The sequence below is a fragment of the Narcine bancroftii genome, chromosome 6 (assembly GCF_036971445.1).
Source record: "Narcine bancroftii isolate sNarBan1 chromosome 6, sNarBan1.hap1, whole genome shotgun sequence".
In the NCBI taxonomy this organism is placed as follows: domain Eukaryota; kingdom Metazoa; phylum Chordata; class Chondrichthyes; order Torpediniformes; family Narcinidae; genus Narcine; species Narcine bancroftii.
The window spans coordinates 99,434,220-99,461,423 of record NC_091474.1 but is presented as its reverse complement, the minus strand read 5'-3'; the positions used below and the strand labels follow the sequence as shown (position 1 = coordinate 99,461,423).

Here is a 27,204-nt window from a genome sequence, read left to right as displayed (position 1 = left end):
TCCGCCGTGGGGGTCTTTGCTGCGGACGAGCAAGTTGAGGATCCAGATGCAGCAGAGGGGCCCAAGCTTCAGCTCAGCCATAGACCCTGTTGGTGTGTGAGGTTAGGCGCCACTGAACGGCCTGGTGGAGAGGGGACCATCAGGCAGGGTGGCCCCGGCCCCTCCTGATCGTGGCATTTTCATGCAAGAAAGGGATTCTCCGGCTCATAGACTAAACTGATGCCGCCCTTCCCCACCCCGAATCAGCCCCGGACCGTTGCAGCCAGGCTCCACCCAGTGCAACGCCCCTGTAAGTGCTACGGGGAGGAGTTGTACTTCCGGGTCAGGGCCAGCTTCCGGGCGGGAATATTTGCACCGGCAGGGAATCGTTGGGGGTGAGAGAGAGCGAGAGAGAACGGGTCCGTCCTTTACCTCCCTGCCCCCCCCCCCCCCGCCCGTCCCGCCTCCCCACCCCTTGTCCTGCCCCCCCACCCCTCGTCCTGCCCCAATCCTCCTCCCCACCCCTTCTTCCCCGTCCCTTATCCTGTCCCATTCCTCCTTCTACCCCTTCTCTCCTCCCCAACTCTCCTGCCCTGTTCCCCCTCCTCACCCCTCCATGTTACTTTGTATTATCTGCAAATTTAGCCACACAGCCATTTATTCTGTAATCTAAATTCAACATTAAAGAAAGTGGCCCCAACACCGATCCCTGTGGAACACCACCAGTAACCAGTAGCCAAACAGAATAGGATCCCTTTATTCCCACTCTCTGTTTCCTGCTGACAGCCAATGCATTGACCATGCCTGTAATTCCATGGACTCCCATCTTGTTGAGTGGGCTCATTTGCGCCACCCTGTCAAAGGCCTTTTGAGAGTCCAAATATACTGCATCTCCTTTGTCTTGTCTGATTTTTTCAAAAATTTGCAGTAGGTTTGTCAGGCAAGACTTTCCATTCTTCCATCTTGTCATGAACCTCCAGGTACTCTGTAACCTCATCCTTGGCAATCAACTCCAACAATGCCCCAACCACCGATGTTAGCCTTACCTGCCAATCATTTCCGTTCTGCCTCCTGCCCTCTTTAAATAACAGTGTGACCCTTGCAGTTTTCCATCTCTCCATCATCCAATTTCAAACGCAGGCTTCTAAAATTAGAACAAATTGTTTTAATCCTCTTGGTGTGTCTTTTAATTTCCTCATTGTGTTCTGCTTGGTGACAGGAGCAGAAGCCTGCTTTGTCATGGGGCTCCTCGACCAGTGTGAGGAGGTGTTTGGTACCTCGGACTTGTATCAGGTGTTGGGCGTTCGGCCGGGGTCCTCGGAGGCAGAGATCCGAAGAGGATATCGGAAAGTTTCTCTCCAGGTTCACCCTGACAGAGTTACTGAGGCAGAGAAGGAAGCAGCCACCCAGAAATTCCAGGTAAATTCTAAATGCCACCCACATTTGAGCAATTGTGGAGGACTGGGGATGAGAGTGATATACAGTTTTGAGTAAATCGTTCTGTTTGGGGATAAGCAATTCAGGGGAGTCATGGCACTATTGTGTTATGATGAATAACTGGGCAAGGAACCGATATCCACAGACTAGTCACTGCATGCGTTGCTGTGATGGAACACAGTACAGGTACACAATCCTTTATCCGGACATCTAACATTTGGAAAGCTCCAAAATCTGGCAAGTGGAAAGAGAGACCGACAGCGTGAGTTGGGCAATTGTGGGGGAGACATTGGCAGTATGAGTCAGGCTGGCGAGAGACCGGGAGCGCAAGTCGGGCAATTGGGGGGTAGACCAGCAGTGCGAGTCAGGCAGGCAAGGTGGGGGAGACCGACAGCACAAGTCAGGCAGGTGAAGTGGGGGGGGAGGAGAGAGACCGACAGCGTGACTGGAAGGGGGTGGATTCGGGTGGGTTAAATCTGGCTTTCCGAAATCCGGAAAAATCCGAAATTCGGAACACACTGTCAAGGGTTCTGGATAAAGGATTGTGCACCTGTACATGTTATTTTAAGTACCAAATTTAAAAAAATTATTGAAATCCTAATTCGAAGTTCAAGGTACTTTAATATCACAAACATAAAACCAACATTTATTTCCTTTTGTTTGCTGTAAGGACACAGGCTCTACAAGCCAAACACCGCCACCTATAAGAGAAAGAGAATCTAAACGGAGTTCCTTCAGAGGCACCGATTTGCCTCCTGCACCCCAGCACCCTCTGCATCGCCTCCTGTTTGTTCCAGTGGTGTGAGCGCACCTTACTTTGCTTTGAAACCTTAAGCTCCCTTCCCACCAATTGCACCCCTGGCACCTTTGTCTGTGGCCACACCTCCCTCGCCAGAATTCGGGGCCCAAACAGGCCTTTTAAGTAAAGCAACAGTATCTGTGGGAGTGATCTGCTGCTCCCTTTGTGGACTTCTCCACATCAGAGAAACTGGGAGATCACTTCGCTGAGCACCTCCGCTCTCTGCACCAGTGACTGGGACCTCCCAATAGCGGACCATTTCAAATCTGTGTCCCACTCCCATCTCACAGGTCTGTTCATGACCCTCATGTACTATCCCACCAAGGCCACCTGTAAATTAGAGGAGCAACTCTTGATTTTCCATCTGGGCACCCTCCCGGCAGATGGCATTAATGTCGACAGCTCCAGTTTCTGTAACCTACTCTCCAAGGGCTCAAGCCTGAAACGCTGGTTGTATCTTTACCTTTGCTATATAAAGTACACTGTTAGAACTGCTGAGCTTCTCCAGTATTGTGCTTTTCCTTTATTTATAAATTTAGAACTACACAAATAAAGCACATAATAAAAAATGTTTCAAATAATACAAATACATGTGTATAAAAAGGAAAAGATAAGAAAACCTCCTTATATACACCACCCCCTCACCTACAAAGAAAAGAAAAAAGTAAGAAAGAGAGCAGGGTAAGAGACCCTCAACAGGCGTGCCTATTACTTTAAAGTTTCTTATACTGAGTCCTTGAGGAGAAGGGAATGTCTGAGCTTCATTTAATATTAACACCCATATTTTGTAAATAAGGGCTCCATGTCTTGCAAAATAAATAATGTTTGTCTGTTAAATTGTAAGCAATTTTCTTATGTGGTATACAACGCCAGACCTCAGCAAATCCGCGTATGACTTCCAAGTTATGGCAATACATTTTCTTGCTATCGATAAAGCAATTTGGACAAACTTCTTTTGATACATGTTCAATTTCAACTTGGGTTCAATATTCTTAATATCATCCAATAAAAATAACATTGGATCCTGTGGGAATTTAAACCCCATTATTCATTCCAATAATTTACCCATTTCTAACACTGCCAGGTAGAATGAACAGATATACTAATTTCCTGTCTGCATTTAAAACATAAATCTGAAAAAGTCTGATTCAATTTTTTTAATTTAATGGAGTTAAATAGAACTGATGAATAAAATTATATTGTACCATTCTATATCATTGTGTTTGTACTTCAATCACAGTGTCCAACGTGCAGCCAGAATGTAAATTCTAAGCATGATAATGTTCCTGGCACAGTTAAACATTTTTTAAAGTCACACAAGAACCTTTACAGAATTGAGGACTGAAATCTTACAATTATCTTCCCCGATATCTAGAATTGAAATTTTCACAATGACTGATCTCAATTTTTAAGCTTAAACAAATCTCTCAAGTCAAACTCCCAAAAGAACTGGAACTGTATCTTCTGTTCTCTCTGAGTTCTGATCATCATTTTGAAGATAAATATTGCTCTGCTTCCAATAGACCCTGGGTAGAGTGTATGCAGTTCTGAGTGACAAGGAGCAGCGTGCAGTATACATTGAACAAGGTACAGTCAATGAAGAAGCAGATATCTCATCACAGGATCGTGACTGGATGGAGTATTGGAGACTGCTCTTTAAAAAGGTACCAGCAAGGGTGACTTGGGGAAATCTGAGAGATTGAAATCTGAAGCCTTGGGAGCTGCTGTGAAGCAGTGGTGATCATTGAGGTTCTGTTTTACGCTGTACCCTGGTCAGAGGTGATCAGTGAGGACCTGTTTTACACTGTACCTTGGTCAACATGATCAGTGAGGACCTGTTTTACACTGTACCCTGGTCAACGGTGATCAGTGAGGACATGTTTTACACTGTACCCTGGTCAGCGGTGATCATTGAGGACATGTTTTACACTGTACTCTGGTCAGTGGTGATCAGTGAGGTCCTATTTTACACTGAACCCTGGACAGTGTGATGACAATGGCAGATGGGATATACCCCAATTACTAAGGGAAGTGTGGGAAGAGATTGCTGAGACGTGATGATGATATTTGTATCATCTTTGGCTACACGAGGGGAACCGGAGGATTGGAGGATGGAAATGTTGCTCTGTTGATAACGGAAGGTAATTGGGCGAATCCTGCGAATTATTGACCAGTGGATCTTGAGTTAGTGGTGGGCAAACTATTGGAGGGGATTGGTGAACATTTGGGGAAGCATTGTCTTTTCAGGGTAAACCAGCATGGCTTTGTGAGGGGTAGCTTCTGCCTCACAAATGTAATTGAGCTTTTTAAGGAAATTGATGAAGGTGGAGCAGTGGATGTGTTGTATATAGATCTTAGTAAGGCCTTTGACTGGATTTTCCATGATGGGAATCCATTGGATTTGGAATTGTCTTAGCCATATAAGGCAGAGGATAGTAGTTGATGGAACATATCCTAGATGGAGATCTGTGGCCAGTGGTATTCCACGGGGATCTGTTCTGGACATTTTTGTAAATGACTTGGATAAAGAAGTGAAGGGGTGCATGTGGTAAACCACTGGATATATGTTTTGGCTGTATTAGTTCTTGTTATAGCTCATCTGGACTAGTCCCTTACTGACTGTGTCTGAAGGTCCTCCCACAGACCCCTGAATAAAGGTGACTGTGCAACTGCCCCCTCCTCAGTCCAGGACAGTCAACCAGCAAGGACGTGACTCCACTCTGTTGTTAATAAAAACCTTTCAATTTCTCTACAACTTCTAGTCTTTTCAATTTTGTTAACAACAGTTTTATTTTGATAATGGAGCAGATTTTGAAATCAGAAAAGCTGGACCTCAATCCACAATTGCCTGACGCATCCAGCAGCTTCAAACTCTGGTTGCATTGCTTTGAAGCGTTCCTCTACTATCCCAGGTCAGTATATTTGATGATCAGAGACTCTGAGTCATCCCCAGAGGCAATGGAAATCCAGTATGAGGAAGGTAAATGAGGTCTACGCTAGGCACCTCCTAGCTACCCAAAAACTGCGACTCGGGTAGTCGAGCGTCGAGTACCTCTGGGCCCTGCGAACTCTTGGACGGGGCTGCGGCTGCAAGGCCATGATAGCCATGGCGAACACGAGGACTTGATCAGAGACGGTTATGTTGCGGGCATCAGATCAAGTAGAGACTGTTGGAGCAGAGTGCAGTCAAACTAGCAGAAACGCTAGAGGTGGCCTTCCAAAATATGGACACCTACTTGGCTGATAACGTGGCCGCTTCCTGGTTACCATGGACACCGCCATCTTAGGATGTGGGAGGGCAACGAGCCTGCAGAACATCACTACCCCCTGCCAGTGACCCGACTACAGCCGCTGTACTCCGTGAGCACCAAAGTGTTACTTTTGTGGCTTGCATAAACACCTGGGGGAAGATGCAGTTTGCTCTAGCTGTGGAAAGAAAGGGGATTATGTGAAGTATGTAAATAAAAGTTAGTCTCTAAACCTAGCAGCACCATTGGGTGCTGCCATCTTCTCAACCCAGCAGCACAATTGGGCGGCGTCATCTTCTCAACCCAGCAGCGCAACTTGGAGGCTGCCATCTTGGGATCGAACACACTCCACCGCATCTACAGAGTCTGACAGTGATTCAACATTGGCCTCCATTGCACTGGATCAAGGTAGCCCTCACCAACTCGCCAAATCGAGGTAAATGGTCAAGAGACAAGATGCCTGTTCAATAGTGGGAGCACCCCGACACAGTGCTGTGTTACTCCCTCGCGGTAAGCACAGTAAGCCACAAAGTCTTGGAGTCCTACACGGCAGATATTCATGGCTACTGTGGAGTGACTCTAACTGTGTGGGGCCCAGACTACAAAAACTTTAAATCCTCGTGCTGCTGGGGCTGGACTTTCAATGCCACCTTAAAAGTGTGACGATGGAATACGATGCACCACCCCCCCCCCCCCCCCCAACTATCTGCAACCAGCAATTTTTTAAACCACCCACTCTGCTCAACCCCCCGGTCTTTCCTCCAATCGTTTACAGCCACCAACATTCAGATTTCCTACCGCGTATGACCTGCAGCTTTTCAACCCTCAGGATCACCCCTCCACCGCTGTTCACTAATCTCACCCCTGACTGTAAACCAAAAGTAGGTGGTACAGTCTACTGCTGGGTACAGGGCCTTTATTAGGTCGGAGGTGCAGCGGCTACTGAATGAGGAGATAATTGAGGCCAGCACCAGCCCCCAGAGAGCCTAAGTGGTGGTAGTAAAGAATGGGGAGATACATGCTGCTGGGCGTGTACCCTCTTCCCCACATATCTGACACGGTAAATCAAATCACTCAATATCGAGTATTCTCCACTGTTGATTTAAAGTCGGCATGGCACCAGCTCCCATCCGCCCGGAGGACCGTCAATACACTGCCTTTGCAGCAGATGGCCGCCTCTACCATTTCCTGAGGGATCCCTTTGGCGTCACCAAGAGGAAATGGACCGAACAGTAGACCAGTATGAGCTGCATGCCACATTCCCGTATCTTGACAACTTCACCATTTGTGGCCATGACATGCAGGATCATGATGCCTATCTCCAAAAATTTCTCCAGGCCACCAAACTCCATAACCTTATATACAATAAGGCTAAATTTGTTTTTCGCACAACCCACCTGGCCATCCTTGTCTGTGTTGTATAGAACGGAGTCATTGGCCCTGATCCCGACCACATATGGCCACATTTGGAATTTCCCCTTCCCCACAGCCTCAAGGCTTCTGCTATGCCCAGTGATTCCCTGATTATGCGGACAAGGCCACCCCCTCATCAAGTCCACCTCTTTTCCCCTGCCAAGGCCGCGATGCATGCGGTGGATGAATCCACCCCATTCCAGGTGGAGAGTGATGTATCCGGCTCTGCCCTGGCTGCCACCCTTAACCAGGTGGGCAGACCCCTAGCCTTTTCCTCCCGCACCCTCCAGGGCCCTGAAATTCAGCACTCCTTGGTCGTGAAGGAGGCCCAGGCCATTTTTGAGGCAGTACAGCACTGGAGACACTACCTCAATTGAAAACAATTTACCTTACTGACTGACCAACATGCAGTTGCTTTCATGTTTAACAATCAGCAGTGAGGTAAAATCAAAAACGACAAGATATTTAGGTGGAGAATCGAACTTTCCACTTACAATTACGATATTTTGTACCAGCCTGGGAAGCCCATTGAGCCCCCAGATGCTCTATCCCACAGAACGTGCCATCACACAAATAGACTGGTTATAGGCCCTCCGCATGACCTTTGGCATTCGGGGTCAGGTTCTTCCACTTTATCAAAGCCCGCAACCTACCTTACTCCATCAAGGAGATCAGGGCCATGACCAGAACCTGCCAGGTCTGAGCAGAATGCAAATCACACTTCTATCGACCAGACGGAGCACATCTGATAAAGGCCTGAGCATTGATTTCAAGGGACCCCTCCCCTCCTCTGACCACAACGTGTACTTCCTCAACCTCGTTGAGTACTCATGTTTCCTGTTCACCATCCCCTGCCCGGACACGACCATTGCTGTAGTCCCTAAGGCCCTTCGCAATCTCTTCATCCTGTTCAGGTACCCCTGTTATATCCATAGCGAACAGGGGTCCTCTTTTATGAGTGACGACCTCTGACCTGCTGGCCAGAGGCATCGCCATGAGCAGGACCACCAGCTACAACCCCCGAAGGAAGAACGCTGCTGTCTGGAAGACCATCCTTCTAGCCCTGAGGTCTGGAGGTCTTCCAGTCTTCCAGTCTCCTCCCTGATGCGCTCCACTCCTATGTACCACCACTGATGCCACTCCACATGGAAGGATGTTTACCTTCCCCAGGAAGTCCACTTCAGGGACCACGCTGCCATCCTGGCTGATGTCCGCAGGACCGGTCCTACTCTAGAAGCCCATGAGGAACCATGTCTGACCCATTGGTCGAAAGGGTCCATCTCCACCAACCCCCAATACACCTATGTGGTGTAACCTGATGGGCTTGAGGATATGATCTCTGTTCGGGACGTGGTGCCCTTAGGAGTCCCTGAGACCACCCCACACCCCCTTCACCTACTGCTACCCACGATACACTAGGGCCAAGGCCTGTTACCTCAGCCCCAGTTGATGGCATGTCAGATCCGTCACCAAGATGACACCGACGGCAACATAAGGTGTCCCAGACCATCCAAGATTCAACACTGCAACTCAGCTAGTACTCTGATGGTCGTGGTGGCAGACCAGATTACCCAAAAGACTCAGTTTGTAAGAACATTTAATTTGCTTCACCCCGCCAGGCACTTTCTAAAACGAGGGGTGAATCTGTAAGTGTTAGTTCTTGTTATAGTTCTTCCAGACGCGCCTTTGCTGACTGTGCCTCAGGCTCCTCCCACAGACCCCTGAATAAAGGTGACTGTGACAGCCACCTCCTCAGTCCAGGGCATTCGACCAGCATGGACGTGCCTCTACTCTGTTGTTAATAAAAACCGATCATTTTCTCTACAACTTCTAGTCTTTGAAGTTATTGATGGTGCATCAGTGGGTCAGTAAGTTTGCAGATGGAATATGGGTTGGAGGTGTTGTGGATCATGTGAACAGTTGTTGCTGGTCTCTGGAATATAGACAGGATACAAAGTTAGTGGGAGAGGGGGGCAGATGGAAGGTTGGAGTACCTGGTTAGCAGCACAATTCCTGACAGTGAAGGAACACAGGGATCTTGGGGTACAGGTTGATGGGGTGGTTAAGAAGCTGGGCTGGCCTTCATTAATTGGGAGATTGAGTTTAAGAACCATGATGTAACATTGCAGCTCAAAAAACACTGGTTAGATCAAACTTTTGTGTTCATTTCTGGTCGCCAGGTAACAGTAAGGATGTGGAGGCATTCATGGGTGCAGAGAATTTTGCATGTTGTTGCCTGGATTGGAGATGTGTCCGGTATGATAACGTTCTATCTTCTAATGCCTCCAATAAGGGTACAACTCCAATCAATTTAAACTGCGTCTAAATTGGTCAAACCAAATGAGCAATATTATTGTGGAGGAGGAATTCCAGGAGAGAGAACAATGTGTCATCCTTGACTGGGTATTGTGAGAGGCCTCTTGGGACTTGGGTGCTTTGAATGTAAAGACCACCCTCTGTAATATGGAGGGCACAATGACAGGGGTGAGGGGGCCAGGATACTGAGGACATTTACAGGGCGAGTTTGTTTGTAAAATGCAGACAGAGTTAAGTGTCCGAAACATCCAGTCAGGAGAGGTGGTGGAAGCAGACACAAAGCACTGATTTACTCAAACACATGCACATGAACAGGCAGGGAATGGGAGGAGGGAGAACATGAGTAGGCAGACATGCCATGTCTGTGGGTATTGTGGGCCATCAAATACCTACCACTCTTTTTATTTTAATTTAATTTGTTTAAGAAAGAAAGTTGGAAGCCCTAAATAATAAAAAAAGGAGTAAAGAAAAAGTGCCAATTGAGTCCATGCTAACTCCCTTAATAATGAGAAGTGGCCCTCGCCACTGATGGCACGAGGGACAAAAAGGAATCCCCCCCACCCCAAGATAGAATATCATAATTAAACTTCAGTCAATCAAGTATGGTAAGCTTCTTCAAGGTCTCTATTAGCTTGATCTTTATCAGCCAACTTGAACCCCCACCCCACCCATCCTCTCAATTTTTCTTGAACCACCCCCCCCTCCCCCCATTGAGATACAGATGTAGAACCTCCATTCTGCTTGAAGTTAGGCAACTACCTGGCAAATTCCAAAGCTTCAAATTCATTAGTAAAAAATTGAGACAGATATTGTCCATAAAAACTTTAAGAACTGCTGGGTAACGAGATGCAAATTTATATCCCTTGTTCCACAGAATAGACATGACTGGATTAAATTATTTTCTTCTCTTAACAATTTCATTGCTCAAATCAGCATTAAAAAAATACTCTGTTATTCTGGATTACCAAAGTACCTTGTTGATCCCTTGCTCTTTCTTAAAATAATTTCCCTATCTTGATGACATTTAATCAAGATGGAGCATGGCGGTTGTCCTGGATACGGTTTTTTTCTTTAGGGAGCTATGTGTTCTATCAAGCTCCAAACCATTTGGAAAATTCTCCAATCCCAATATTTGAAAAAATTTCACTGGATTATTTCCTTCAAAATCTTCAGGCAGACCAACTATTTTTACATTATCTCTTCTGCTCTGGTTCTCCAACATATCAACTTTTTGTAAGAAACCTTTCTTCTCAACTTCCCATGCAGTAAAAGAGTCTTCAATCTTGCTAACTGTATCCTTACATTGTTCCACTTCCATATGGCAATCATAAAAATCTTCTTCAAATTTCTGAATTTTAATTTTATCCACAGATTTATTTCATCTTGTTACATCTGTTTTCATTACGGTTATTTCCTCTTTAGTCTCTCCCAGGTTGATTTGTCAATTCAATTTTAACCTCAGCAAATTTAGCATCCATTTTTTGACTAATTAAGTCAATTTTCAAAAGTTTTTCCAAAAACCTGTGGGTCAAGAGGAGTTGGGGTAACATGCACCCTTTTTACCTTGAACATCCTGGTTTCCCACCTCTTCTTCTGTTTCTTCTCCTTGAGATTGTGGTTTAGAACGTCCTTCTTCACCTCCAAGTTCCTCCTCTTCCTCTTTGTGTTGATGTGGTGAGGGGTTGAAATTCTGAATGGGCTTTTTGATTGGCCTGTGTACATCCTGCCACCACTGCTGAAGTCGAGTCTTCAAGCTCCGATGCGGTGGCTTCGACAGCGACATGCACGTCGGGTCTATAGTAATTTCCACAGTCTTCCTCCGTGCTCCAGCGCCACCCTCCCCGGTTCGCCGAGAGGGCGGCACTGGAGCCTGGATTCTTACCCGGGAAGTCGTCGATTGTGGCTGGAGAGGAACTAAAATTGGAGCTGGACCTTCAAGTTAATTCAGTTGCAATCGATTTTTTTCTTTGAAGTTTGAGGTTTAGGTTTTTTTGTAGCCATCTTCTAGGACCTCCAAGAAGTTTATTTAAGAATAATTTAATTTTAAAAAGATTTTTAAATATTGGGCATTAATTAATTCTGCTAGGAGAGGCGTTTTCCACGTCTTCCTCCTGCAGTATTACGGCACGCCCTCTCCCCATACCTACCACTCTTGTGTGGTTTTAAAAATACATAAATCTTTTTTAAACTTTCTCCCTCTTGCCTTAAACCTATTTTTCATTTTCATCTGGGGATAAGGCTCCATCTCATCGATCTCTGCCTCTGATCATTTTATATACTTCTATCAGATTATCCTTCAGTTTCTGATAATCTCTGGATCTCCAGAAAACAGTACAAGTTTGACAAACTTCTTCTAAGTCTATCCAATCTAGACATCCTCCGAATGAACCTCTTCTGCATCCTCTCGAAAGTTTCCTGCAGTGACCAGAACTGAACACAGTACTCTAAATGGGGCCTAACCAAAGTTTTCTTAATGTCCTATCTGGTGAAGGCAAGTACTCTTTTCACCCTCTCCACCCGTGGTGACACCTTCATCTCAAGTTCCCCCTGTGCATTAGTGCTCCTCAGGGTCTTGCAATTTGTTGTACACTTTATCCTCGCATTTGCACACCAAAGCACACCTCACACTTAACCAAGTTAAATTCCATATGCCATTTCTCGGTCCAAATTTCAATTGATCTATATCCTGGTGTGTTTGTTGACAACCACATGCAACTCTGCCAGTGTTCATGTCATCTGCAAATCTGCTAGGTTTTTGTTCACATCATTTGTATATATAATGCAAGCAGCCGGAGTCCCAGCACTGATCCCTGCAGAACACCACTGGTCACAAGTCACCTGCCAGAATAATCCACCTCCACACTCCAATCTACCCATTCAATGTGTGCCTTTATCTTCTGGATTGGCCAACCATGAGGAATCTTATTCACTAAAGTCAACCGATATAATGTCCTTTGCCAGATCTTCATCATTTATGTTCACCTCATCAAAAAAAACCCTCAAATCAGAAGAATGACCTTCCCCACACAAAACCAGGCAGACTCTCAGCCACTCTATACATCATTCTTGTGTTTCTATCCTCTTGCAGTGAAGGTACCATTTAACTTGTAATTTCTTGTCATGCTACTTTTGAATTTTTTCTAGCAGTACATTCCCATCAAAACGGCCCACATGATTGGTGGAACACTGTTACAGCGCCAGCGATTGGGACCAGGGTTCAAATCTCGCGCTGTCTATAAGGACTCTACATTCTCCCCGTGACTGCGTTGGTTTCCTCCCACCCTTTTAAAAAAAAACATTAGGGGGGTGGAGTTAATTGGGCAGCTCGGGCTCGTGCACGGAAAGGACCTGTTACCGTGCTGCATGTCTAAATTTGATTTTTTTTTCCTTTAAAAAATTAAATCACTTTTTCACACTCCCATCTTACAAGCTTAGAAAAGCCTCCACGAGCAGTGGTTCTCAACCTTTTTCAGCCGAAGACCCACCTGCTTCCAGCCTAACATGCCCCACTCACAAGAATATTTTTGTCAAAGGCAGATCTGTAAGAAACACATTTTAAAGTATTTTATGTAACATTTTTAAAGACCCATGGCCACCACTGGTCCCTGAGCATCACTATTCCCTTTCCCACCATGTATTGTGAACACAACACTGCTCTTGGATTTTTGGAGGCCTAATGTTATCCATTTTGTTCAGCCAGCTTGAACCTTTCCTTGTGCTCTGTGTTGACGTTCTCGTTTTACTGTGTGCTTATATTGTTGGAGGATATAAAGAAGGTAGGTGCGGGATTCAGAGATTCCCGTGGGCTGAAGATTGGCATCTTCCATGTTTAATCAGTACTTTTAATTGTTCTACTGAGTTAGGGATCTTTACGCTTGCTATTAATGCTCCAGCCCACAACAATCAAAAGGGTAGATGCTCAAAACAGCATAAAATGCCGGAGGTGCCCAGCAGGGCAGGAGATGTTTGGGAAGTGAGGATTCTAGTCATCGTTTAAGATCAAGGAACATTCACGTCATCCAAATTGCATCCAACCGGAACATTAATTCAACCACTCACTCTAAAAATGATGTATGACTCCACCCCCAACCCCCTTCAGGGGTCAGTAGGGTGGGAAGTGAATGGACAGGGGTTTGTAGTGTCGGGAATCTGGGCAGGGGTCCGTAGTGTGGGGATGGTGAGGGCAGGGGTTTGTAATGTGGGAGCAGGGGCCCGTAGTGTGGGGAGGGTGGGGGCAGGGGTCAGAAGGGTGGGGGCAGGGGTCAGAAGGGTGGGGGCAGGGGTCAGAAGGGTGGGGAGGGGTCCATAGTGTGGGGAGGGTGCGGAAAGGAGACCGTAGTGTGGGGAGGATGCGGGCAGGGGTCTCTGTGTTCTATAACAGATTTTGGCCTCTTGAATTTACTGTGTTGGTTCAACGGGGCTTACTGTTAGCACAAAGCTATTGCAGCACCAGCAACCAGAGTTCAAATCCGGCACTGTCTGTCAAGAGCTTCCCCAAGTCTGCCTGGGTTTCCTCCCACCCTTCAAAATGTACGGGGTTTGTAGATTGATTGGGCGGTACAGGCTGCTGGGCCAGAAGGGCCTGTTCAGGTGCTGTTTGTCTAAAATAATAGTTTACTTTTTAAAAATTATGCGTTTTAAATGGATGTGCTGTATGATTCATTCATCTTGTAGTCGATTGTTTCCCTTGATTGGAGAGTCTGGGACAAGGGGACACAACTTTGATTTTGAAAGACATACCCTTAGAACAGAGATGCGGAGGAATTTCTTCAGCCGGAGGGGGGTGAATCTGTGGAATTTGTTCCCACGGGTGGTTGCAGTGTCCAGGGCATTGGGCACATTTAAGGCAGGTTCTTCATTAGCCAGGGCTTCAAAGGTTATGGGGAGAAGGCCGGGCAGTGACGCTGAGTGGGAAAATGGATCAGCTCGCGATTAAATGGCAGGGTAGATTCGATGGGCTGAATGGCCTATTTCTGCTGCTATGTTTTATGCTCTTATCGAAGTCCTAAGTGTGCCAGATTATTGGAGTTTTACTGCTTGTGAATGAATCCCTGATTTGTACTTTGTTATAGTGTTCATTTCCACACAGGGTGTGGTGGGTCTAAGGCACAAACTGTTGACAGAGGTTGTTGAGGCAGGAACTATTGCAACAATAGGATGGGTTTAGAGGGATATGAGCCAAACGCAGGCAGGTGGGCCTAGTGTGTGAGGGGTATTTTGGTTGATGTGGGCAAGTTGGGTGAGGGGCCTGGTTCCACACTGCACATATCTACCATGCACTCTGGGATTCAGCTTTCTGCATTGTGGTGGGCTGTCAGCAATTGATTGACGTTTAATTATTGTGCCTAGGTCACAGTGGCCGATATTAAGAATTTTGAAGACAAGTACAAAGGATCCGAAGAGGAGTTGGCGGATATAAAACAGGCCTATCTGGAATTTCAGGGGGATATGGACAGCATCATGGAGTCAGTGCTGTGTTCAACAACTAAGGATGAATCACGGATACGAGACATCCTCAAGAAAGCAATTGAGGCACAAGAGCTCCCAGCATACACAGCGTTTACCAAAGAGAGCGCAAAAAAACAGAGGTCCCGCAAGAGGCGGGTAAGAGAACAAATGTCTTAATTTATGATTAGTCTCAGTTTTTCCATGTTGTTCACTTATAGTTTTGAGATGTAATTTGTGAGTTTTTCGATCGATCAAGGCTTTTTGCTAATGTAACCATGTTAAGTGATGTTGAGGCACAGATAGGATTATTATAGAAATCGTTTCCCTTAACATAAGATAATGAGATATTGGAGCAGGAGTAGACAATCTGGCTGGTTGAGCCTGCTCTGCTGTTTAGTAAGATCGTTTTCTCTGTTCTAATCCTTCGCCTCGCAGACAGGATTTCCTTGTCTGCCTGCATTTCCCTGAATGGATGTAAAGGCACCCTTCCGTGCTCTGGAAACCCCCCGCCCCCCGGAATGTCCTAATAAGCTGGATGAGGGGTCAAAGCTCTCGGTGGCCTATCATGTTGAAGCTGAGAAGATTGTTATTAGGTTTTACATGATACTATTTCTGTAAATAAAATTTAAAAAGTCAATGTCTTAACTTAAAAATCTATGCAAGTCGAGGATTGCACTTGGAATTGCATCTGTCACTGCACATTCTGGACTTGCAGCAGGTACCTGCAAGTTTGACATTTAATTCAAGGACTGTGGATGCAGTGGTCTCCTTGAGAATGGCTGCCTGCAGCCAACATGCTTTGGGTAGTTGCACCAGAAATGGTTCTTTCCAAATGGAATGTTAAAATAAATTGCAACAGGGTGTTGTGATTGTGAGCTGCAGCGTCCTGCCCTCTAGCCCTTCACAAAATTATGTAAGGAGCTGGAGCGCCAACTCGGCAGCATCAGGCAGGATCAGTGTGGGGAGGCGGACTGCCCTTGGATTCCTCACTAACTTGCACCTCTTCACGTCAGGGCGATAAGGAAGCAAAAGAAGCAGAAGCGGTGAGAGAAGAGTTGGGGCTGGAGGCTGGGGCTGACTCTCTCAGAAACCTAATCCAGGTAAGTGAGACAGCTGGGCCGGAGCCCAGATTTGGCAATTTGTGTCTCCTGGAATCTTCTGCCAATTGTCTCCACTAATGTTTAAAAACCTCCAAATGACTTGTAATGAATTCATGACTCCCAAATTGAATTTAAATAGATTTAAATTTAAGTTATAAAATTTCTTTAAATTTGAGCATACAGCACAGTAACAGACCCTTTCGGCCCTCAAGTCAATGCCACCCAATTTACCTACACCTCAGTATATTTTGAAACCGGAGCCCCCAGGGAAAACCCATGCAGACACGGGGAGAACGTACAAGCTTCTTACAAACAGCGCGAGATTTGAATCCTGGTCCTCATCGCTGCTGCCGTAACAGCGTTGTGGCGGAAACTGTGCCACCCTGTGGCATCCATGCACCTCCATCCTTCCCTCAGTAAAAACACACACTACTGGAGACACTCAATAGGTCAAATAGTGTTCTTTATCTTCTTTGGCTTGGCTTCGCGGACGAAGATTTATGGAGGGGTATGTCCACGTCTGCTGCAGGCTCGTTGGTGACTGACAAGTCCGATGCGGGACAGGCAGGCACGGTTGCAGCGGTTGCAAGGGAAAATTGGTTGGTTGGGGTTGGGCGTTGGGTTTTTCCTCCTTTGTCTTTTGTCAGTGAAGTGGGCTCTGCGGTCTTCTCCAAAGGAGGTTGCAGCCCGCCGAACTGTGAGGCGCCAAGATGCATGGTTGGAGGCGATATTTGCCCACTGGAGGTGGTCAATGTGGCAGGCAGCAAGAGATTTCTTTAAGCAGTCCTTGTACCTCTTCTTTGGTGCACCTCTGTCTCGGTGGCCAGTGGAGAGTTCGCCATATAACACGATCTTGGGAAGGCAATGGTCCTCCATTCTGGAGACGTGACCCAACCCGCGCAGTTGGGTCTTCAGCAGTGTGGATTCGATGCTTGCGGACTCTGCCAGCTCAAGTACTTCAATGTTGGTGATTAAGTCATTCCAATTAATGTTGAGGATGGAGCAGAGACAGCGCTGATGGAAGCGTTCTAGGAGCTGTAGGTGATACTGGTAGAGGACCCATGATTCGGAGCCGAACAGGAGCGTGGGTATGACAACGGCTCTGTACACACTGATCTTTGTGTGTTTCTTCAGGTGATTGTTTTTCCAGACTCTTTTGTGTAGTCTTCCAAAGGCGCTATTTGCCTTGGTGAGTCTGTTGTCTATCTCTTTGTCGATCCTTGCATCATATGAAATGGTGCAGCCGAGGTAGGTAAACTGGTTGACCGTTTTGAGTTCTGTGTGCCCAATGGAGATGAGGACCTCAGTTTTGTTCAGGCTGACTTCCAGGCCAAACATTTTGGCAGTTTCCGCAAAACAGGACATCATGCGCTGGAGAGCTGGCTCTGAATGGGCAACTAAAGCGGCATCGTCTGCAAAGAGTAGTTCACGGACAAGTTGCTCTTGTGTCTTGGTGTGAGCTTGCAGGTGCCTCAGATTGAAGAGACTGCCATCCGTGCAGTACCGGATGTAAACAGCATCTTCATTGTTGAGGTCTTTCATGGCTTGTTTCAGCATCGTGCTGAAGAAGATAGTAAAGAATTACAGTGTGGCTTTCACACAAACAGAGGAACTACTGACATGGTCTTTGCCCTCAGACAGCTCCAAGAAAAGTGCAGAGAACAAAACAAAGGACTCTACATCACCTTTGTTGATCTCACCAAAGCCTTTGACACCGTGAGCAGGAAAGGGCTTTGGCAAATACTAGAGTGCCTCGGATGCCCCCCCAAGTTCTTCAACATGGTTATCCAATTGCACGAAAACCAACAAGGTCGGGTCAGATACAGCAATGAGCTCTCCGAACCCTTCTCCATTGACAACGGCGTGAAGCAAGGCTGCGTCCTCGCAGTGTTCTTTATATAGTAAAGATAAAGATACATAACCAACGTTGATGAAGGGCTCAAGCCCGAAACATTGGTTATGTAACTTTATCTTTGCTATACAATGTACACTGACCTGCCACGTTTCTCCAGCAGTGTGTTTTTACATCAATCATGGTGCCTGCAGACTCTCGTGATTTACTCCATGTTTCCTTCACCTGGGCCCAAGTGTCCATGAACCCCTCTCACCTGGATTCAGCTCCTGCCTCACCTGTCCCCTCTTTATGCTGACCATCTCTTGCTCACACACTGATGCAGATTCCACTATTCCTTTGACTCCATTATTCAAGATCCATTGAGTTACTATAACAATTTATTTTTTGCTCTCGAATTTCAACATCTTCCTTCCGATATTTTCCAACTACCATGTCCTCCTTGGTGGATGAAGTATTCAGCTAAGTTTTCACCACAGCTGGGAGGTTACACAGAGACCACAAAGGGCTGCAGATAATTTAATTTAGACCTGCAGCGCAGTAACAGGCCAATTACACCCAATGAACCTACGACCCCAGTACATTATGAAGGGCAGGAAGAAACCAGAGCTCCTGGAGGAAACCCATGCAGACACGGGGAAAACGGTCAAACTCTTTGTGGACTGCCAGGAACTCGAACCCGGGTCACTGGTGCTGGGATAGCATTGTGCAAATTACCTGTGCCGCCCCAAATGGAATCTCGTAAGACAGGAAGGCGATGAGTGAAAGGAAACAAGAGAAGGTTAGTGGACAGGTGGGGGCAGGGGAATAAGGAGGAGTTCATGGGCAGGTGCGGGTAAGGGAAATAAGTGAAAGTCAAGGGTGTGCAGATGCTGTGATGCTGGAAGAACTGTCATAAACTAGGTGAAGGGATGCGAGGGGGTTTGGCAAGAAGGGCAATGTGAGAGGGCCTGATGCATGAGGAGAGAGAAAAAGGAAGAGCAGGAGTCGGGGTCACGTGAACCTGGAGAATTAAATCTTCATGCCGCTGGGTTGGAGACTTCCTATGACAGAAGATGAGGTGCTTGTCCTCTCATTTGCCTCGTCCTGGAGGAGGGTGAGGACAGACTGGTCATTGGGGGAATGGAAATGGTATGCAACTGGGAGTTCAGTTTGGCCACTGCAGGTGGGATGCAGGTACTCAACAAAGCAGGAGCCTAGTCTTGGTTGAGGTTATATTCAAAAATCTTATTAAAAAAATTGGAAAAATGTCATATTATAGGAAATTTCCTTTAGCCAATGGTAAAGGTAGACAAAGATTCGCTATCAGCAGAAACTGCCTGCTGACCCTTACAGTCAAAGAAAGAGAAAGTCCCCCAGAGTCATTGAATTTCAGTAGGTTTGCCTCCAGCCCTCCCGCAATCTTCAATCCAATCCATCAGTCCACCCGAGCTCCACATTTGAAACGACCAGGAGAGCTCTGGCTGGTGTCCCTTCGCCAGCCTCCAGCCTGTTAGAAGTCCCATGACCCCATTTGCCTATGCAGGTTTCTTGCCTCAAGCCACCGACAGCCTGCCTCTCGCTGGCCTGCTGCTGTTGTCTACTCTGCTTCTTCTGAAATAGGAGGTGGTCTCCCTGTTTTCTGGTGCCTTGCACCAGTCCTCTGCTTCCCCAGAGTCAGCATCTCTGGTAGTGTCAAAAATCTTTAGAGGATGTAATCAATGGTGTTTCACACACAAGGTGAAGTAAATTGTTTAGGGGTTCTACGGGGATATGAAGAATCAAAGGGACAACATTGGACCTCTTTGAGAACAGTGGTTTGCTGTGTATGAATCCAGAAGGGATGGGGCAGATCTTAAATGGGCTTATTGCATCAGTGTTCATTCAGGAAACTGCCACAGAGATAGAGAAGTGATGCAAACAAGCAGTGGAACCTAGACAGATTAAAGAGGAGGAGGTGTTTCCTGTCTTAAGGCAAATAAGGGTGGATAAATCCCCAGGACCTGACAAGATATTGCCTCAGACCTTGAGGGAGGCTAGTGTAGAAATCACAGAAGCCTTGCAGATATATTTAATATGTCCGCACGGATGGCAGTCTCTTCAATCTGAGGCGCCTGCAAGCTCACACCAAGACACAAGAGAAATTTGTCTGTGAACTACTCTTTGCAGACAATGCCACTTTAGTTGCCCATTCAGAGCCAGCTCTTCAGCGCTTGACATCCTGTTTTGCGGAAACTGCCAAAATATTTGGCCTGGAAGTCAGCCTGAAGAAAACTGAGGTCCTCCATCAGCCAGCTCCCCACCATGACTACCATCTCCATCGGGCACACAAAACTCAAAACGGTCAACCAGTTTACCTATCTCAGCTGCACCATTTCATTAGATGCAAGGATCGACAACGAGATAGACAACAGACTCGCCAAAGCAAATAGCGCCTTTGGAAGACTACACAAAAGAGTATGAAAAAACAACCAACTGATAAACCTCACAAAGATAAGCGTATACAGAGCCATTGTCATACCCACACTCCTGTTCAGCTCCGAATCATGGGTCCTCTACCGGCATCACCTGCGGCTCCTAGAACGCTTCCACCAGCGTTGTCTCCGCTCCATCCTCAACATTCATTGGAGCGACTTCATCCCTAACATCGAAGTACTCGAGATGGCAGAGGTCGACATCATCGAGTCCACGCTGCTGAAGATCCAGCTGCGCTGGGTGGGTCATGTCTCCAGAATGGAGGACCATCGCCTTCCCAAGATCGTGTTATATGGCGAGCTCTCCACTGGCCACCGTGACAGAGGTGCACCAAAGAAGAGGTACAAGGACTGCCTAAAGAAATCTCTTGGTGCCTGCCACATTGACCACCGCCAGTGGGCTGATATCGCCTCAAACCATGCATCTTGGCGCCTCACAGTTCGGCAGGCAGCAACCTCCTTTGAAGAAGACCGCAGAGCCCACCTCACTGACAAAAGACAAAGGAGGAAAAACCCAACACCGAACCCCAACCAACCAATTTTCCCCTGCAACTGCTGAAACCGTGTCTGCCTGTCCCGCATCGGACTTGTCAGCCACAAACGAGCCTGCAGCTGACGTGGACATTTACCTCCTCCATAAATCTTCGTCCGCGAAGCCAAGCCAAAGAGCTGCGAGTGGGTTGTCAGAGGATTGGAGCATAGCTCATGGTTTTTTATTGTTTAAAAAAAGGCTCTAAAAAAAATAATCAGGGAAATTATTGATGGGTGAGCATGACATCAGTAGTACATAGATTATTGGAAGGTGTTCTGGGAGATTGATATACAAGATTTGGAGAGACGGGCTGCTTAGGGATAGGTGTGTGGCAGGGCACGTTTAACTAATTTTTCGAGGAGGTTACCAGCAAAGTTGATTAAGGGAAGGCTGTGGAAGCCTACATTGACTATAGTAAGGCCTTTGACAAGGTCCCACATGAGAGATCAATCAGGAAGGTTCAGTCCCTTGGTATTCCTGCTGAGGTAGAAAACTAGATTCAAAATTGGCTGTTCAGAAGTCAGAGAGTGGTGGTGGGTGATAGCTTCTCAGTCTGGAGGCTGGTGATTTGTGGTGGGCCTCAGGGATCGGTGCTTGGGCCATTGTTGTTTGTCATATATATCAATGGTCTGGATGATAATGTGGTAACTTGGATCAGCAAATTTATAGATAACACAAAGACTGGAGGTGTTATGGACAGTGAAGAAAGATTTCAAAGCCTGCAGAGGGATTTGGACCAGCTGGAAAAATGAGCTGCAAAATGTCAGGTGGAATTTAATGTAGACAAATGTGAAGCACTTTGGAAAGACTAGCCAAGGTAGGTCACCCACAGTAAATGATAAGGCACTGAGAAAAAGTTGGGGAGGGGGGGTGGAATCTTGGAATACAGATATGTAATTCCCTGAAAGTGGCATCATAGGTGGACAGGGTTGTGAAGAGAATTTTTGGCACATTGGCTTTCATAAAGAGTTAGGATGTCATGATTAAGTTGTATAAGACATTGGTGAGGCCAAATCTAGAGAATAGTGTGTCATTTTAGTCACCTAACTATAGGAAGGATATTAATCAAAGCGTGCAGAGAAGATTTGCAAGGATGTTGCAGGAACTTTTGGAACTGAGTTACAGGGAAAGCTTGAACAGGTTATTACTTTATTCCCTGGAGCATAGAAGAATGAGGCGAGGCGTGATGGACATGTACAAAATTATGATGAGTGTAGATAGAGTAAATGCAAGCAGGCTGATGTTAGCTGAGATACAAATGAGAATACATGGGTTAAGAGTGAAAGGCAAAAAGTTTCAAGGCCAGCATCGGGAGAACTTCTTCACACAGAAAGCAGTAGGAGTGTGGATCAAGCTGCCAGCTGAAGCGGTAAAGGCAGGCTCAATTTTGACACAAAAAATTTGAACAGATACATGGATGGGAGGGGTATGGAGGGTTGTGGTCCTGGTTCAAGTCAGTGGGACCAGGTAAAATGATAATTTGGCACAGACAAAATGGGCTGAAGGGCCTATTTCTGTGCTGTAATATTCTATGGTTCTATTTGGGGAATAATCCATAAATTGGTGCAAACCTCAGAGGATTGGAAAGTCTGCTACTTGCAACTTTTTGTGATCAAACAGTTCCCTGTGTATGGGGGGAAATGTGGAAATGGTCGCGGCTCCACAGGTCTTGTTCACTGGCGGGATCAGCTCGAGGTGGCATGCCCCTGTTCTTGCGTTCTAACTTCATCCTGCTTTACTTTACATTGACCATTTGAAGAAGTCCTTGGAGCTGCAGCTGAGTTCTTGATTTGTACCTTCAGAGTAAACAGAAGAACCGAGAGAAGGACATGAATAGTTTCCTGGCTGCACTGGAAGCCAAGTACTCTGGAAACTCTCAAAAAGGTGGGAAAAAAGGGAAGAAATGAAAAAGCAGGTGGACCGGCAGTGGATTCTCAGTTGCTTCGTGTGAAGAACCAGCATCAATGTTGTGACTTGACGTTTGATTTGGACAGTTTATTTGTGTATATAGACCTTCTTTTCTTGAAAATTACTGTTTGCTGTTCCCCATTTGTTATCTTATGATCTTTTCACTCTACATTGCAAGTGTTTTGGAGATGTAAAGGAAAACAAGGTCTGTTTTTTTTTTCAGTGATTTTTCCAGGAAATTGTTCCTTTTTGGATAAGATTGTTATTTAAATTCTGTGTTAACATTCAGATGAAAGCTTCAATATGAAATGCATCACATTCAATAAAAGGTTGTAACACTGAAGCTGTTACCAACACTCCTCACCGTTCCCAATTTTATTTCAACTGATGTATCGCTGCAATGACATTACCTTTATGTGTCCCCCCACCTCAGGACATGTCCTTCCAATGGGTGGGAGCGACATTAGGTTAAGTATGTAAAAGTATTTGCTGCAGTCAGATACGTCTTTATTTTGGGCACACTGATTGCAGGAGTGGAAACACTTTCAACTTCTAAAGACCTCCTATGGACTGTCATGCAAATATTTCTGAACATCTATGAACGCATTAGATGGAAAAGTTGGAAGGTCTGGGAGTTGTTAGTTTTTTGATTTTTTAATTTTATCAGGTAAATGTTCCACAATTCAGGACTTTCTTACACAAGTTTTCTTTTCTGTTTCCATCAATGGTAACAAACTGACACTTCATTTAAAGATCACTTATAGGGAGCTATCAGCAAGATGGGTAGCATGGGGAGGGTGGGGAAAGGTTGGCAGTCAGGAGGGTTTTGGTTTGGACCATTGAACAAAGATCTGTCCCCAGCTGCGCCGGTTGTGAGATCTGCTGCGGCAATATTAGGAGACAGTAAGACCATCCCATGGATTCTTGTAAATTAGTGCTGAACTCTCGGTGGTCAGAAAGTGAGAGAGGGAGGAAACAGTTATGAGTTCTGTCTAAATTTGCTTCACAATAAAATTTCAAACTTCACTTTAGAATCTCTTTTTAAAAGAGTGCAGAGAAGATTTACTAGGATGTTGGCGGGACTGAGTTAAATGGTTAGGACTTTATTCCCTGAAGCATAGAAGAATGAGGGGAGGTTTGACAGAGGTTTACAAAATTATGAGGGGGAACGACAAAGTAAATGCAAGCAGGCATTTTCCTGTCCTTGTTAGTTTAGCAGAAGATGGCGACGCTGTCAGACCTGCAGCAGCGCTGGAGCTCACCCACAGGGAGAGGAGATGCAGCGCTCTCGCGGGGTCCAGCCACCCAGTCAACTGCTGTTGGCTCCACACGACCTTTGAATGGCCGTTGAGGGAGCCAACGGTGGCTTTACTTGACATCCCGTGTCCATGGGCCTGCGCCCGAGATGGCAGCGCTGCCGGAGCCATTGTGACGGCTAGGAGGAACTCGCAATCTGGTGCCATGCCCAACTTTTGATTCGATGAAGTTGGAATTTGGCTTGCTGTGAATTGAGCGTTGCAAGAGGAAGCACTGAACCTGAGGTGGTGCTGCGAAATTGCAGGGAACTCATCCGCTGAAAAACGGAGCTTCAGGCACGGCTGCTTTTGTGTCATTGTGGCCTAACGGCTTTTCAGACTTTGGGTCATCTTCAAAGGTGTCCGCTGCCGGGAGTTGAAGGGAGAGGATGGAGCGGCAAAGTTGGAGGTGTGGGGGGGGTGGTTTGGCACAATGGCATAGGTGGGAGATGTGAGGAGACACCTCTCCCGACAAAACTGCTTAAAACCCCGATTTTAAAAGTTGTGTTGTTTTTTAACTGCAATAACTGAAAACAGTCTCAAACAGTTTTTTTAAAAATGACCCAGAAGCAACCACCAACTACTGAAGAATTTGGGCCTCCCTTCGAGATGGAGCCTGGAGAGTCGATTTCTCACCATCCATGTCCACAGAGACCACCTTCAGGAAAGGTACAGATGACTCCTCGGAGTGCTGGCGAAGATGGCGCCGCAGCCTGGAGATGTCTTCCCTCAGTTATGAACAACAACCACGCATGTGCGTTACGTCAAGTTTGGCCCGTGGTGTGGAAGGGATCGATTTCTCATGGCCCAGCGACGCTGGACCATTGAGGGAGAGGACCAGACCCCATGGACATGTCAAAATATCGACACTTTCAATGGAGGAAGAAGAAGGTGAAGTCGGTGGAACTGAAGAAGAGGAGGTTTATCCAGGTACAGAAGGAGAGGAAATGGTGATATATAAGGGCAGGCCCTTATCTAAACATGTTCAGGAGAAGGCTGAAACTTTTCATTGTCCAGACCCTGCAGTTCAATTAGATACTTTGTCTAAACAAATTGAAATTATGTCAAGGCAAATTTTACATCCTTGAAAAATGAATTGCTGACATGAAGGAGGAAATGCTGACCTTTAAGTCTGATGTGGCAAAGTGTGTGAAGCTGGTGGATAAGTTACAGGATAAAGTTGAGAAGATTGAAGAGGATTTTCATGATTGTCATGGTGATGGACAGATGGAGGATTCTTTTTCTGGACGGGAAATAAAATGAAGTGATTTATTAAAGATGATTAATGCTTTGGAGAATCAGAGTCAAAGGAATAATGTTAAAATTGCTGAAGATTTTGAAGGGGTAGACCCAGTATAATTTTTTTTCAGAAATGGGTTTTGGGAAAGAGAATATTTTCCAAATGGTTTAGAATTGGATAGAGCTTATCGAGCAATTAGGAAAAAAGCCTTTTCCCTGACAGCCGCAATGTTCCGTATTAATCAGGTGTCTGCGATAACATGATAGAGAACTGATTTTTACATTTTGCAGTTCAGAATGCAAGAAAACATCAAGGTCCTTTGTTAAGAACAACAGTTTTTTTCTATGAGATTTGAGTCAAGCTGTTATTAAACGTCGTAAAGAGTTTAATTCTGCCAAAGCTGTTTTGTGGAAGAAAGGATATAAATTTGTTTTTCAATACCCTGCTATTCTTAAAGTAGTTTTATGGAGATTTTCAATCCCAGTTTTTTAGCGATGATACTGAAGCTTGTACATTTGGTAATTCTTTGCCTGATAATAAACAGAAGAAAAGTCAAGAAAGTCTTTCTCAACAGTTCAAACCAGCTCAAGTGGAGAAGAAGAATGGTGGGCAAGAGAGGGAATGTCAACAGTTGGTTGACATTGATGATGATCATGTTAACAGATTTGGAGGAAGCTTATCGTACTTGAAATGATTTATTTCTCTTCTGTTCAGGGGAGGGTGTTTTGTTTGCTTCTTCTGAAGTCATTGGCCAGTTTGTGGCATTAGTCACTTCCCGCATAATTTTTGTTGTTGGTTTTTTTTTAATATTCTTTCTATTGAGGAGATGTATCACTTTTTTTTGTATAATGATCATTGATTGGAGTCCCACTACATGAACCATGAAGGATTTTCAAGTAAATTTAGATGATGACTAATTTAAATTTTGCTACTTTTAATGTTAATGGACTCAATATTCAAATTAAGAGAAAAAGACTTTTGACTTATATTAAAAAGCTGGAAGTTGATGTTGCTTTTTTGAAAGAAGCACATTTAACTGAGAAGGAACAAAGAAATTATCATTTAAGTTGGAATCAGTAATTGAATCAGTTGGTCGACTTTTAGTTGTAAATAGTAAAATTTATTCAGAATCATGGACTTTGATACTCCTAATGTAGAAGATGAGAAATTTATGTTGGATTCCTTTCTTAATTTGAATCAGGCATATGAAAAAGTTATGATTGGGGATGATTTTAATTGTTTCGATCCATCGTGGGTAAATTTCCAAAAACTGTAACTAAAATGGCAAAACAATTGATAACATTAATGAAAGATATGAATTTAGTCGATATATGGAGGAGATTAAATCCTAAAGAGGAAAGATTTTTTTTGTTGTATTCATTTTGACATGATTCTCTTTCTAGAATAGATTTATTTTTTAATATTGGCACAATTACAAAGGTCATGTTGTACCAGCTGAGTATAAGACCAGGACATTATCGCATCGTTCTCTTTTATTAATAATATGTACAGTTTATAAAAGATTGATACTACATACCGATGGAGATTCACCTCTGTTGTTAAAAAAATGTAGAATTTTGTAATTTTATAAGGGATCAAATACAGCAATTTTTGAAAATAAATATGGATTCAGTTAATAGTAAATTTGTTTTATGGGAGGCTTTGAAGGCATATTTAAGAGGAAATCTAAAATTTAAAAAATAATATTCATCTGAAGTTAATAAATTGGAGAAGGAAATAGAAATTTTAGAAAAAGATTTACAACAGAATTCAATGGAGATTTAGAAAGTATGTTTGTGTAGTTCTGGACACAGCCAAGAAAGACTCAGCCACCACATTGAAAGTCATTAATGACTTTTTTTCAAATTCAGCACGTGCCCCTATAAGGGCAGTATGAGCTCAGTCACCTAATGCATTGTGAGATCATAATCGCTGCCGCAGGCGCTCGCTGGACAGACTTGAGGCAGGGAGCAACCCTGACTGTGCCATCTTCCCATGGCTGCCCCGCCAGGGCACGCAGGGCCGGTTCGCCATGAGAGAGTGTGCCACCACACAACCACCCCCAGAACCAGCTATGCGTCCCGCCGCTTGGGGGGACGGCCCCAGCATTTGGCCATTGCCATTTGCACCAGCTCTGATAGGTCGAAGTGCGTCGCCTTCAAACGGTCCACGGTGAAAAGTTCA

The 27,204-nt window shown here is 45.4% G+C and overlaps 1 protein-coding gene across 4 annotated transcripts; it reads left to right on the top strand.

The window, feature by feature from the left end:
- Positions 1-330: 330 nt before the first annotated feature.
- On the top strand, positions 331-22,844 carry dnajc9 (DnaJ (Hsp40) homolog, subfamily C, member 9). 4 transcript variants are annotated; one of them, XM_069885883.1, is made up of 6 exons: positions 331-374; positions 1,199-1,398; positions 3,739-3,879; positions 14,542-14,796; positions 15,654-15,740; positions 22,380-22,844. In XM_069885883.1, exons 2-6 carry the CDS (start codon positions 1,219-1,221, stop codon positions 22,482-22,484), a joined length of 768 nt encoding a protein of 255 aa, XP_069741984.1. In that variant the 5' UTR covers positions 331-374; positions 1,199-1,218; the 3' UTR covers positions 22,485-22,844. The 4 variants fall into 4 exon arrangements, with proteins under 4 accessions (XP_069741984.1, XP_069741983.1, XP_069741986.1 ...); XM_069885882.1 differs by having other exon boundaries at positions 331-398; XM_069885884.1 differs by lacking the exon at positions 331-374 and adding an exon at positions 622-959.
- The last annotated feature ends 4,360 nt before the right edge of the window (positions 22,845-27,204 follow it).